The sequence below is a fragment of the Oratosquilla oratoria genome, chromosome 12, assembly GCF_046742065.1.
Source record: "Oratosquilla oratoria isolate Oo_2021 chromosome 12, ASM4674206v1, whole genome shotgun sequence".
In the NCBI taxonomy this organism is placed as follows: domain Eukaryota; kingdom Metazoa; phylum Arthropoda; class Malacostraca; order Stomatopoda; family Squillidae; genus Oratosquilla; species Oratosquilla oratoria.
The window spans coordinates 62,927,956-62,943,046 of record NC_134788.1 but is presented as its reverse complement, the minus strand read 5'-3'; the positions used below and the strand labels follow the sequence as shown (position 1 = coordinate 62,943,046).

The following is a 15,091-nucleotide window of genomic DNA, read 5'->3' as shown; positions in this document are numbered from 1 at the left end:
ATTCTGAGAAAATCCTTAATATGAAAAATAGTCGTATGGGAAATACGATAAATTTTGACAATTATGTTCATTCTAACAGTGAGCGAAACATTCTGGCAATTGTGTTTATATTAACACTGAACGAAATATTCTGAGAAAATCCTTAACACGTGGAGATATTTTTTTAAATATGGAAAATACGATGAATTTTGACAATTATGTTCATAGTACACTGAGCGAAACATTCTGAGAAAATCCTTAAACACGTGTAGAGATTTTTTTTTTTTAATATAGAAGAGACGATGAATTTTGATTTTTTTTATATCAACACTGACCGAAACGTTCTGAGAAAATCTAGAGATTTTTTTTTAAATATATAAAAGACGATGAATTTTGAAAAGTATTCATATTAACACTGAACGAAACATTCTTAGACACGTGCACAGAAAAATGCTTTAAAGATATAAAAAAAGATGGTTTTTGACAATTGTGTTCATATTAACACTAAGCGAAAATTCTGAGAAAATCCTTAAACACTTGTAGAGAAAATATGAAAAATATTCGTATAGAAAATACGATAAATTTTGACAATTGTGTTCATTTTAACACTGAGCGAAACATTCTGATAATTCTGTTCATATTAACACTGAACGAAATATTCTGAGAAATTCTTAAATACATGGAGAGAATTTTTTTAAGTATAGAAAATAGGATGAATTTTGAAAAATGTGTTCAGAATAACACTGAGCGAAACATTCTGAGAAAATCCTTAAACACGTGTAGAGATTTTTTTTTTCTTTTTAGTATAGAAAGGACGATGAAATTTGAAAATGGTTTTCATGTCAACACTGAGCAAAACATTCTGAGAAAACAATGGGTACAACAATGGTGTGGTTGTCCACCAAGTGAGGAGGAGCTCTCCCTCGGTGACCACCGCCGCTCCCGTTGTGCCCCGGGTAGGGTCACAACGGAGCCGACCGTCTTGAAGTAAACGGCACTGACGAGAATGTCGACCTGAGCCACCGACATCAGCGCGTGCTGCAGGAGCTCATGTTGTGTGCCTTGTCTTCTTGGTGTATCATGCCTTGCTGGTGTGCAAGCCGCTCACGATGACTTCCGCAGACGGCGGGTCCTATGGTGGTGGTGGTGGTGGTGGGAAGGTCAAGTCTTCCCTTCAGCAACTCTTTGGTGTCCAGGGTAGTCCAAGTCCGAGAAGTACCTCACAATCCTTGGAGACATGATGCGAAAGTTGGAAAGGAAACTGAAGCCTTCGCACCATCAATAGGCAATGAATGTTTACACCGGGAAAGTAACGAAAATGGAATCAGGTTGGCGTCGTATGCGGAGTGATATATATATATATATATATATATATATATATATATGTATATATGTATATATATGTATACATATATATATATATATATATATATATATATATATATATATGTATGCATACATTATTAAAATCGACAGCATTAAGGAGGTTGTTGATCTCCTTATGGGTATTCTCCAGCTTTCTAACCAATACTCTGCCATTTGGAGAGTGGGCATAGACCAGGTTGCCAAAATGATTAATTTTTTGAACGTTTGGTCTCTTTGTCAGACGAAAAGGTGTATAAATGAATCATTTTGGGAACTTGGTTTATGCCCACCCTCCAAATGGCAGAGTATTGGTTAGAAAGCTGGAGAATACCCATAAGAAGATTAACAACCTCACTAATGCTGTCGATTTTGATAATGCATGCCTACAAGAGAATCTGCTCCCCAGATATTCAAATATATATATATATATATATATATGTACATATATATGTATATATATATATATGTATATATATATATATGTGTGTGTGTGTGTATATGTATATACATACATATATACATACATACATACATATATATATATACATATATATATATATAGATGTGTGTGTGTGTGTGTGTGTGTGTGTGTGTGTGTGTGTGTGTGTGTGTGTGTGTGTGTGTGTGTGTGTGTGTGTGTGTGTGTTTGTGTGTGTGTGTGTGTGTATTTGTTTCTGAATGCATATTTCTCTGTCTATTTTTCTCTTTATCTGTTTGTTTGTTTATTCATTCATCTGTGTATTGATTATTTATGTACCTATTTATTGATTTGCATATCTATTAATTTGCTTATCTATCTATCTTTTTGTTATTTCTCTATTTATTTAGGTGTATGTTTGTTTATCTATTTCTCTCTTCATCTATTTATTTATCGATTTATTTACTATCCATTTATTCAATTATTTATTTATCTATATAGTTAGTATATCTCTTCACTTATTCGTTCATTAAAATATGAACGACGTAATTATTCGTATTTCTTTACAAAATTGATTAAGCGTCCAGTGACGTGCTGCAGGCAATTCAATAAAAGATGAAATAGTTCTCCAACGCTTCGGGTACTTCGATACATGTACAGTACTTTCGAGAAACGCCATGTTTTATTTCATTTTTATGTTGTTTTATTTCGTTTAGTTTAACTTATTTTTGTTCTATCTTGTTTTATTTCTATTTCATTCAATTTTATCTTACCTTATTCTATTCTATCTCGTTTGTTTTTGTGTTGTATTTCTTTGTCCCCGTGCCTTTCTTTTTCTTCTCAAAGAAGGTTAGGGTACGTTTGGTCAAATTAGCTGTTTTCAGATTCAGGATCGTCATGGTTCAAGTGACCACATATTGAACAAATCTAGTTCTGCGACACTGCCTGTTTTAGACAGATCGATCTACTGATACTGATGATCTTCTGTTTTCCATACGCACGAGGCCATTAACCCATTAAACTCCGATGACAAGATGTCTTGTCATTTGGTCAAATAAAACAAAAAATCATAAAACACCAAAATGTTTGATCAAACACCAGAAAAATAGGACGTCAGTCCTCGCTTCGCTGCGAGCGAAGCGAGGATTGACGTCATATTTTTCTGGTGTTTGATCAAACATTTTGGTGTTTTATGATTTTTTGTTTTATTTGACCAAATGACAAGACATCTTGTCATCGGAGTTTAATGGGTTAAAAGGATCAAAATACATTCCAAATTGTCACGTAACAAAGCTCCGATGTTGTTGAATCGAATTCTTTGTTTAAGTGATACAAACCAGGACAAAACAGCATGGGCCTTAATGAAAGCTAAAAGTTTAATATTCTGTATCCTCCTCCTCCTCCTCGCTGGTGGTTTGTCTCTCAATATGGTGGCATGAAAATAAATCACGTGACTCCTGACGTCACGCGGCGACGGTCTATACTCCAGGCCGATTTTTGTCGACAAGTATTTCCAATTCAAAATTTCAGTATACATTTTTTTTTTTTTTTTACAGAAAGAACTATTTTGGCTTTAGCTTCTCCAGGTTTTATGGGCCTAGTGTACTCAACAGAATACGGATTGAACGTTTGTCCTACCAAAGTGAAAAGTTCAGGAGCCACGCAAGAAAAGAGAAAGATTGCTTCTAAGATCTATCCTCCGACTAGTAAATACTGTTTCCCAGATATCCATCGTCTACAGTACCAACGTTAAAGGCGACGACGCCCTTAAAAACATGGACATGGACAGTTTATAATTTGTTTTATGAAGACGGTTAGTTTGATGAAAATGACTATCAAAGACATTATCATAGCTCATACAATCTCTACAGAAATGTTATATGTATTTCAACTCTACAAGTGATAGTTTCATAGATGTATCAAAGTTTTGCGAGTGCATTATGTAATATTGGTACTTTTTTCCACACCACCTATGAGATGGAGTATGTAGGCACGTTTTTCTCTTTTTTTTTTTATATAATATCCCCTTGGCGCCTAATCCACGAATATCTCTCTTCTTTGTCAGGTTTTTAATTTCTTACACTCAAAGTGTGACCTTCTTGACGATTTCCTCTGGCGCACTCTTTGTTGTAGGACTGAATGAGCTATGGCAGTGCATTCCCTGTGTTTGTTGTCAATATCTCCATTTCCTCCCTTTTTCAATTAATTCGCGTAACAAAACATGAAGGGAATCAGGTACGTTGTTTTCGACATCGTCAAAGAATCCTTCAGGAGAAGGATAGTTGCAGGAGTCGCATTTGACCTTTGACTTGATGTCCTCCTTCAATGGCTGTTTTTTTTTTTTTTGGGGGGGGGGGAGGCTGGCTATGATTACACCACTTCCGTACTTTTGCTGTAATTTGGTTTTCAGATAGTTTGCACTTATCTTGCAGGATTGATCGTGATGCATCACATCTAGCAATTCCTTCAAAGTAAATTGACAGTCGTCACTCTCCTCCACGTAGCGGTGGAAAATGTAACTACGACATTGAGAAGTTAGTCTGTTATCAGGCACTTTTAAGATCATCCTATTTGGATGAAATTAAAACTATTGAATGCTAGAAACGTGAATTTTAGTGTTCTAACTTCCTCTAAGTTATATTTTCATACATGAAAGAATTAGAAATAAAGAAATTAAAGAAATTCTCCGTTGACCTTGAAACTAAAACTTTTACATTCGCCTCGCTTGTGGTTTGTCTTTCAATATGGCGGCATGAAAATAAATCACGTGACCCCTGACGTCACGCGACAGCGGTCTATACTCCAGGCCAATTTTTTGTCGACAATTTTTTCCAATTGAAAATTTCGGTATAAAACAAGAAATTCCCTACAAGTCTGTGAGTGATATGTTGTGTTTGCAACTGGTCTTATTCATTCCCTTTTTTTTTCACTCTCATGTTTTGTGGTTCAAGAAGGAACTATTTTGGTTTTAGCTTCTCCAGATTTTATGAAACTATTGTCTTCAACATAATACAGATTAAATGGCTGTGCTACTGAAGTGACAAGTTCAGGTCCCACGCGAGAAAAGAGACAAAGTTTCTTTTAAATTCTATCCCCCGACTATCAAAGATTGTTTCCAAGAAATCCAACTGCCAACGTTAAAGATGACACCCCTAAAAACTTAGACAAAAAAATCAAATAATGTGCTAAACAAAGAATATATATAATTTGAGTTTTATCCATTGAGTTTATGATCACCCTGTATGAAACAAATTGTCGACATAGTCCTTATTCCTATTTTTCTCCACCTTTAATTAAAGATTATGACGTCTGTGACAGTGGTGTTTGTCAAGGTACGATAAGGTTGATTTCAAAATCTTATTTCCTCTGTCCAATACATCCGTATGCGCAAATGTTTATAAACCAGTGTTGTGGCACTAATAATCATTATTTTAGTGAAGTTTATGAAAACAGATACATGACTCGAAAGTTGTCTTTGTGGAATGATTAAATAGAAAATGAGGTGGCAAAGGGTATCTGGCAATCTACGACGGGCTGCTGCTCTTAAACGTGGCGGGACGTTGGCACCTTCACTCGTCCACAGCCTACCAACAGTAACACTTACCCTTCACCAAGCTGTCGGATAGCTAGCTTGCCAGGATGCGGGTCTCCCTCGTCATTACATTGGCCTTGGCATTGTGTTGCGCTGCCAGGAAGCCACGTAAGTAGAATCTAACAATCGCATGGTTTACAAATAAACTAGAATCTTAATTTGAAATCCGAAAGGGAAGGGTAAGGGGAATTAAATTTAATCTCCCCTTGCTCGCCTGCGACTGTCCTAGTGAGTGCGTGCATGAGGGAGGGAGAGCGTTAAAGTGTACATTCCCCTTAGTATATAAGAATTCGAGTATGTTCTTTAGATTGTGAATTTGAAAATCAAACCAATTGACGTCCCTTTCCCGTCCACCACCAATAGAATTTGTATATAACGTAAACATTATTTTGTGCGTTCGTTCTTCGTAGATTAAAAAAAGAAAAAATGTGTGCAGGTGGTGAGTTGCAAATGAACATGAGTGTTGCCGTCTCCAGATCATCCCTTATCTTTAGCTGAGTCTTCCCCAGCGTTTTGTCTTTATTGTGAGAAGGTCATTTGTCGTACACGAACAAGTACTAATTAGTGAAACTCGGCACTTTTTTAATGCGAATCTTCATCTTGTGGGAAAATAAATCACTCTATAGAGGAGAAAAAGGGTTATAAGGAAATACATTGATACACTAATCAATCGCTAATCGACAGTCAACTTGAATATTCAAATGGAGGTATGTTTGATATTTTAAAGTTGTTCCTCTATCTTCGTCTGCGGGAGGCCTTAACTGAAGCGAAAGAAAAAAAAAATCGAAGATTTATCGAGAAACTCAAAGTTGATCAGACTTCAGGACCTGATCTGACGGTCGGTATCCAAGAGCCTGCAGGAAATAAAAAAAATATATATATTATTGTTCCATTAGAAGTTATTTTCAAAAAGTATAACCTATTTGAGGACGCACCAAATGAATGGAAATTATCTAATGGTACCCTCAGTTTAATGACAAGTGACAAAAGGAAGCCAGAGAGCTACAGACCTAGAATAAACTTATCCTCAATCCAAGGACCACGTTGGCTGCGTTCATACACCTTAGATCAAATGTCCAAGCTGTTCAAATACCCTGGGTCAATTTTAACACCTTGGGTCAAATGTCCATATTCCTAGTGTCTCTCCTTCGTAACATCTCTTGTTTCTTCTCCTAGTCCCCAAGAGCATGTGTACTTGTTAATACTGGATTGTACTGGTTAAAGCTGGTTTTTATTGCTTAATACTGGTTGGGACTGCTTAATATTGGTTTATACTGGTTAATACTGATTTATGCTGCTTTGTACTGATTTATACTGGTTATTACTTCCTAGTAAGTTGTATGGATGGATGATTTGCACCCAAATATAGCACAGTTTTTAGAACCTATGCTCTACTATCTTTGTCTATTGAACTCATCATCGACAGTTATTACATCTCAGGGTGAGAGCTCCTACAGACTGATAGTGTTTGGGTCTGTTAGTGTGTGTGTGTGTGTGTGTGTGTGTAAATGTGTCTTGGCAAAGGCAATTGAAGTGAAACATATGCTTTTGTGACGATGTATTCCAACAGTGAACGGACATTAATTGCATTGCCAATTGTGAGTTATAATTTTCTTTTTTTCTTATAACAGATGTCCACTACCTTAAAGAATTTTATTCATATGATCTCTCAGAATTATGGAACCAGTATATATGCATATGTATCTTGGTTCTTTTAGAATAATTAATGTTTGCGAACATTACGTCAATTGAAATTTACACATGTCAATGTTCGAGTCATTCGATCGGCACATTTCTATGACGTCATGAATCGAAAGAAACTTATGGCGTTATACAGTCTTTTTTCTTTTCGATTTCTAAACATATTGTTTGGACATTGTGTTTGTTTATTGGTTATGCCCTTACTTATTTCCTTGATTTATTTGTTTATTTCTCATACTTGCACCCTTACAAAATTTAACAATATGTTGTTGTTGTTTTTCCAGCTTCAGACGATGATCCAAATAGATGTCGCCAGAATCTTGACCCCGGTCCATGTGATGGCTTGTTCTACAGATGGGGCTTTAACGAGACCTCCAAGCAATGCGAACAGTTCCAGTATGGTGGTTGCCCAGGCAACACTAACAGATTTGATTCTCGTAAAGAATGCGAGAAAATCTGTAAACGTGCTGTGGGAAAGAAGAAGTGTTCTCAAAAGAATAAAGCTAGAAAGGACTGCTAAAGAAGGGGCGACGCTCATTCAATAGTCATGTGTGATGAGCTAAGATAACTAACTAGCCTCTGCTGATTTCTGGCTTTGTATACTAATCCTTCAGACTTGTTTGAGGTTGTATATTTTTCTGTAGTAGGGGTGTGTTTTGGGCAAGATAACAGTTAGTTAAAGCATCGTAGTAATTATGTGTAAACTGAAAAAAAGAATGTCTTCATCCTTACATTCATTTATGTAAACTTATCTTTGATCATACCTAAATTGAAAGAATTGATAGTTTACGATTTTTTCTTAATTTTGATTTGTTTGTTAAATGTATGTACGAATCTGAGAGGTAGAAATTTACATGAGAGAATAAAGTCTTATTCCCAGAGTCGATGCTCTTCCTTTGTTTTATTGTGGTTGATATCCTTGGCCGACGAGAAGAATGTCAACCTGTATGGAAGGAGTTTATCGATGACGTCATCGGTTTACTCGCTGCCTGTTCAAGCTGAGTGGAGTCTCTTTATAAAAACATCCGGGAGTGAATGTTGGATATTCCCAACATGCAATTGTTTTTGGCCGCTCAATGGTACCACGTCTGTTCTCTTTCATAAAGTTATTGAATATATAATAGCAAGGATAGTGATAATAATGATAATAATTATAATTATGACAAAAATAAACACGCAGCACATCAGTTTGATCGTTTTCCCTTCCACTAATCTCAAAAAATAAAGACTTGATTGAGCATTTCAAAAGTGAAGCCACTGGAAATTTGCGGCGGCCAACTTATTAGGACCAGCTTTGCAGGTACTTGGCACGATATAGCACGATTCTGTTATACATTACATATTATATCAAAATGACCTCGTGCAACTACAAACTGTTTCGTCTTTTTTCAACCTTAATTGGTATGACAGACCAATTGATTCAGTTGAGCCGCACCCGTCGACCCCCTGCAGCTAGGCTGTGGGTGTGCCAGTATGGAGGTAGCGAGACGCACATTATCTGTTGTGGTGTGCTCTTGCAGTGCCTGTAGGGACCACCTCGAGTCAATGTGGATGACCACTGCAGCACCATGACGGTGTGAGAAACTTAGGATACACTAGCATAGCGTGGGTGGCCCCTTCCCGAGCAGAGCAAACAAAAACAAAATTAATTTTTGACAGCCAAGGCATTTTCCTAAAAGACCCTGTTGACAGCCCTCTGACGACATCAGCGTCCCCTTACTGCAGTATCATTGGTCAAATGTGCTTTAATATTGATCCCAGGGCCAATCATGTTAACCCTAGAGAGAGGGGTTTAGCAGCATCGTGGTGCACTAAGTTGAAAAGAGTAGGGAGACAGTCTTGAGACAGCTGCCCTGGGATCAGGTCACAAAAGGCAAGTAGCAACAGTGAACTCCCACATCATTATACACACACACACACTAGCACATTCAATGAACAACGGAACGTCTACAACTGGTTTGTGCTCTTCCCCTAGCTAGTGTCAACCCAAGTTCGCTATCTCCCAGGGAACAGGAGAAGCGTAACAACGGTACCTGGCGTGTTCCAAGGCGTGCGTGCCAGATCTCCACCAGTTCCGTCTGTAGGGTAGAAGAATGGTCTGGTGTCCACCAAGTGAGGAGGAGCTCTCCCTCGGTGACCACCGCCGCTCCCGTTGTGCCCCGGGTAGGGTCACAACGGAGCCGACCGTCTTGTAAACGGCACTGACGAGAATGTCGACCTGAGCCACCGACATCAGCGCGTGTTGCAGGAGCTCATGTTGTGTGCCTTGTCTTCTTGGTGTAGCATGCCTTGCTGGTGTGCAAGCCGCTCATGATGACTTCCGCAGACGGCGGGTCCTATGGTGGTGGTGGTGGTGGGAAGGTCAAGTCTTCCCTTCAGCAACTCTTTGGTGTCCAGCAGGGTGTTGGCGGCGTTAATGATACTTCTCAGCCAAGTGTCACTACTAAAGAGGTATCTTTTCTGAGGGAGATACCCTAACGAGTATCTCAGTCTCACTGAAGGTCATGATCTATTAGAGGTATTCAAAACGGTCATGGACTTTGACAAAGGTGATACAAGGAAGGTCACTGTCACGACCAACCTATTACGACAAAAAAAAAAAAAAAAAAAGGTTGTGGCCTTGGGCAGTTCGCACGAGAGGGTTCTGAGAATGTCAAGTAGGATAATCAAACTCTTCGTTAAAATTATCGATTATTTACAGTTGCAAAGCATATAAAAAAATACATGGCGACGGTCTATACTCCAGGCCGATTTTTGTCGACAAGTATTTCCAATTCAAAATTTCAGTATACATTTTTTTTTTTTTTTTTACAAAAGGAACTATTTTGGTTTTAGCTTCTGCAGGTTTTATGGAGCTAGTGTACTCAACGAGCGAGCGAAGCGAGGACTGACGTCATATTTTTCTGGTGTTTGATCAAACATTTTGGTGTTTTATGATTTTTTGTTTTATTTGACCAAATGACAAAGAATCTTGTCATCGGAGTTTAATGGCTTAAAGCTGTTCCATGTTCGTATGCGAGAGGCCTTCACTGAAGCGTGGGATGAATTAAGGGGAAACTTACTTTCTGTATATAACCAAAGAAAAGATTGGAGGACGTATAGAAAAGCTCAAATTTAATAAATTACCAGAACCTGACGGTCGGCATCCAAGATCCTGGAAAGAAATAAAAAACGATATTATTGTTCCATCCGAGGTTATTTTCAAAAAGTATAACATATTTGGGGACCTACCAATTGAATGTGATTTAGCTATTAACAAAGGGTGTGGAGAAGCCAGAGAACTACAGACCTATAAACTTGACCTCAGTGTTAGGGTAAATGGTGAAAACTATCATCAGAGATGCCTGAGCCATATGTACGTGCTGGGAGAGTTTAGAGTGTTCGGGTCAGATGTCTTTGTCAAATGCCCAGGTTCTTCATATATCCTGGGTCAAATGCCCAGGTTCTTCATATATCCTGGGTCAAATGCCCAGGTTCTTGAAACACCCTGGATCAAATGTCTAAATTGTTCAAATTCCCTCGGTTACACACCGTGGACCACGTTGGTTGCGTTCATACATCTTGGGTCGAATGTCCAAGTTGTTCAAATACCCTGGGTTTTTAAAAACCTTGGGTCAAATGTCCATATTCCTAGTGTCTCTCCTTCGTAACATCTCTTGTTTCTTCTCTTAGTCCCACAGAGCATGTGCAGAGAGATTGTGTACTTGTTAATACTGGTTAATACTAGTTTGCACTGGTTAATACTGTTTTGTACTTGTTAATACCGGATTGTACCTGTTAATACAGGTTTGTTCTGATTAATGCTGGCTTGTGCTAGTTAATACTAGTTTGTACTGGTTAATACTGCTTTGTACTGGTTGATACTGTGTTGTACTGGTTGATACTGCGTTGCACTGGTTTATACTGGTTAGTACTTGCTAGTATTGGTTTATACTGGTTTGTAGCAGTGTGGGTGGGAGCTTTGCGGTCAAATATAGCACACAGGTTTTAGGTCCTGTACTTTGCTATCTTTGTCTAGGACCACGTATTGGACTCGTGATCGACAATTATTACGTCTCTGGGTGAGAGCTTATACAGACTTATAGTGTTTGGGACTGTTGGTGAGTGTGTGTGTGTGTGTGCGCGCGCGCGCGTGTGTGTGTGTGTGTGTGCGTGTGTCTACACACCCACAGGTGCCCCAGAATCATGATAATTTACGGCAAATGCAATTAAATCGTAATATCGTAATATATGCTTGGTGATGGATTCCATCAGTGCACGGACATTAATTGCGCTGCCAATTCTGAGTCATATATATATTTTTTCTTTTAGCAGATATCCACTACCTTGAAGTATTTTATTTATATTATCTCTCAGAATTATAGAACCAGTATATTTTCATATGTCTTTGTTATTTTAGAATAAGTTATATTTATGAAAATTACGTTGACTGTTGCATGGTCAATTGAAATTTGAAACGTCACTGAGATGATTGGCGCATTTTTATGACGTCATGCCGTGTCATCTACGATTCGAACGGTGTTATGACGTTATTGACGTTTCTTTTCTTTCCGAACCCATTTACAATAATGCTATTTACAGACTGAATTTGTGTTTGTTTATCTTTTATAATTTACTTATTTCGTTTATTTATTTCCCACACTTGCACCCTTGCAAATATGAGAATTAATTTTTATTTTCAAACCCAGGCGTTCATCCACACGACTCGTTGGCTCAGTTTACAGAGTCCCCGCCTGTCACTACAGCGGTCCGGGTTCGAATCCTGCCCAGGGCTGAAATTATGTCAGTATCGCTGCGCTTTGAGTCGTTACTCCAACTCTCGTGGGCGGGGAGTTGTGTGTGTGTGCGTGAAAGGTCACAGCATTACCCATAGATCGGTCAAATACGAGCTCTGAGCTGTCGATCACGAGTCCAACATGTGATCCAAAATACTATGTTGAATCCAGAAATTTGTAATCTGGATCTTGTGCACGGTCCGTGGGATGCCTTGATGTAGAGGTGGGGCTGATGAAAAAACGTTTTATAAATTATTATTCAAAATTAAATTTACTACAAAACATGCTCTGTGCATATTTTTGGTGTGAATGGTCATTTTAAAGATATTCAAATTTTCAACCATATTCAATTCTGTGCTGATGCTGACGTGATTTTGTTCACTTCCTATAGGTTCGATACCACTGACATTTCTTTTTAGCTTCATAGCATCTTTCTAGAAGGTTTATTTATATATTTATATATATATATATTTCAGAATATGGTTTAAAACGGAGGGAACCACAGATCAAAATGAATTATGCCTACTTTGTGAAGAACGCTTAACCCATTCAACTCCGATGACAAGATGTCTTGTCATTTGGTCAAATAAAACAAAAAATCATAAAACACCAAAATGTTTGATCAAACACCAGAAAAATATGATGTCAATCCTCGCTTCGCTCGCAGCGAAGCGAGGATTGACGTCATATTTTTCTGGTGTTTGATCAAACATTTTGGTGTTTTATGATTTTTTGTTTTATTTGACCAAATGACAAGACATCTTGTCATCGGAGTTGAATGGGTTAATAGAAGGTGAAAGTGTCTGTGTTAAGAAAGGTATGTCGACACTTGCCAAAGCAAGTAAGAAAAGAGGAGATTCTAAATGGCAAAAGTGGGTTAATCTACCAGCTGTTCAAGCTCATGTAAAGTACAGGATAAACTACACTAGAGAAAAGAGTATTACAGCTGCCAACAGAAAATACACAACTGACCAAGAGGAAAAAAGGGTCACCTATTAAACAGAAACTAACATCAAAAGAAACTGATTTTGATTTCTTCAAGAAAAAGTGTACATTTTGTTTAGAAGAGTGCCTTGAAAAAGCGGAAAAAAACTCTCAATAGACGGCAGGTAGTTAGTGCTGTGATGACCTTAAACCTTGGGGGGAAATGTGTTTGGTAAAGCTAACGACCGTAATAACGACTGGGGCAAAAAAGTAGAAGCGATTGTAGTTGGTGTCCATGTCCATAGATCATATTTCGCCATTTTTTTCTGTGAAAAAGCAGCACTTAAATCCATCAGGCAAACGTGGACGACCTGATGATGAAGATATTGTAATTGGCTTGGAGAAAAATTCTTCATACGCGGAGGAGAGTGACGACTGTCAATTTATTTTGCAGGAATTGCTAGATGTGATGCATCAGAACCAATCCTGCAAGATAATTGCAAACTATCTGAAAACCAAATTACAGCAAAAGTGCGGAAGTGGTGTAATCACAACCAGCCTAAAAAAAGACACCCATATATTTCTGCAAATCAGGAGATAAGTTGCCATGTCATTCATGGTATAATGAAAGACTGTATAGTGAGGAAGAAGAGCGATTGAGGACTGTTAGAGCTGCAGCAGCAGTTATTATGAAGGAGGACATCAAGTCAAAGGTCAAATGCGACTCCTGCAACTATCCTACTCCTGAAGGATTCTTTAATGATGTTGTAAACAACGTAACTGATTCCCTTCATGTTTTGGTACGCGAATTAATTAAAAAAAAAAAAAAAGGAAGGAAAGGGAGATATTGACAACAAACACAGGGAATGCACTGCCATAGCTCATTCAGTCCTACAACAAAGAGTGCGCCAGAGGAAATCGTCAAGAAGGTCACACTTTGAGTGTAAAATTAAAAACCTGACAAAGAAGAGAGATATTTGTGGATTAGGCGACAAGGGGATAATATTATAAAAAAAAAAAAAAAAAAAAAAAACGCGCCTACATCTTATGGGTGGTGTGGAAAAAAGTACCAATATTATATCATGCACTCGCAAAAATTTGATATATCTATAAGACTATCACTTGTAGAGTAAAAATACATATAACTTTTTATAGAAAACTATATGAGCTAAAATAATGTACATAATAGTCATTTTCATACAACTAACCGTTTTCATAAAAAAAGTGAAAAACTGAAATTTGGCGGCCATTTTCCGAGATGGCGGACGAAGCTCTGGGTGGATCAGTAGGGACTTTTGATATAATGTTTCGAAGAGTCTAAAGGGGACATGTGCAAAACTTCGGCTTGTTATGATTTTTTCATTTATTTTTTCATTTATTTGATTAACATATGACTAATATGACTGGACTAGGTTAGTATTGCTGTTGGTATGGTAGGCTGTGGACGAGTGAGGATAGGAACGTCCTGCCACGCGTGAGAGCAGCACGTTGCCAGATACCTCTTGCCATCTCATTATGTACTTGATAATTCCACACTGACAACATTCGACCCACGTATCTGTTTTGATATATTATACTGAAATAATGAACATTAGTTCCACAATACTGGTTTATAAACATTTACGTCTACGGACAAGGGAAATATGAGTTAAAATAAACCTTATTATACATGTGACAAACGCCGCTTTCTCAGACGTCATAATCTTTATATGCTTTGCAACTGTAAATAATCGATAATTTTAACGAAGAGTTTGATTACCCTACTTGACATTCTCAGAACCCTCTCGTGCGAACTGCCCAAGGCCACAACCATTTTTTTTTTTTTTTTTTTTTTTTGTGTCGTAATAGGTTGGTCGTGACAGTGACCTTCCTTGTATCACCTTTGTCAAAGTCCTTAACCGTTTTGAATACCTCTAATAGATCATGACCTTCAGTGAGACTGAGATACTCGTTAGGGTATCTCCCTCAGAAAAGATACCTCTTTAGTAGTGACACTTGGCTGAGAAGTATCATTAACGCCGCCAACACCCTGCTGGACACCAAAGAGTTGCTGAAGGGAAGACTTGACCTTCCCACCACCACCACCATAGGACCCGCCGTCTGCGGAAGTCATCATGAGCGGCTTGCACACCAGCAAGGCATGCTACACCAAGAAGACAAGGCACACAACATGAGCTCCTGCAACACGCGCTGATGTCGGTGGCTCAGGTCGACATTCTCGTCAGTGCCGTTTACTTCAAGACGGTCGGCTCCGTTGTGACCCTAGCCGGGGCACAACGGGAGCGGCGGTGGTCACCGAGGGAGAGCTCCTCCTCACTTGGTGGACACCAGACCATT

The 15,091-nt window shown here is 38.3% G+C and overlaps 1 protein-coding gene and 1 long non-coding RNA gene across 2 annotated transcripts in view; one reads left to right on the top strand and one right to left on the bottom strand.

Annotated features, from left to right (window-relative positions):
- LOC143031927 (uncharacterized) overlaps positions 1 to 15,091 on the bottom strand; it is a 298,829-nt gene that overhangs the window by 234,216 nt on the left and 49,522 nt on the right. The gene's annotated exons all lie outside the window — the stretch shown is intronic.
- LOC143030841 (kunitz-like toxin PcKuz3) lies at positions 5,317 to 8,212 on the top strand. The gene is made up of 2 exons (XM_076194061.1): positions 5,317 to 5,462; positions 7,340 to 8,212. Exons 1-2 carry the CDS (start codon positions 5,402 to 5,404, stop codon positions 7,573 to 7,575), a joined length of 297 nt encoding a protein of 98 aa, XP_076050176.1. The 5' UTR covers positions 5,317 to 5,401; the 3' UTR covers positions 7,576 to 8,212.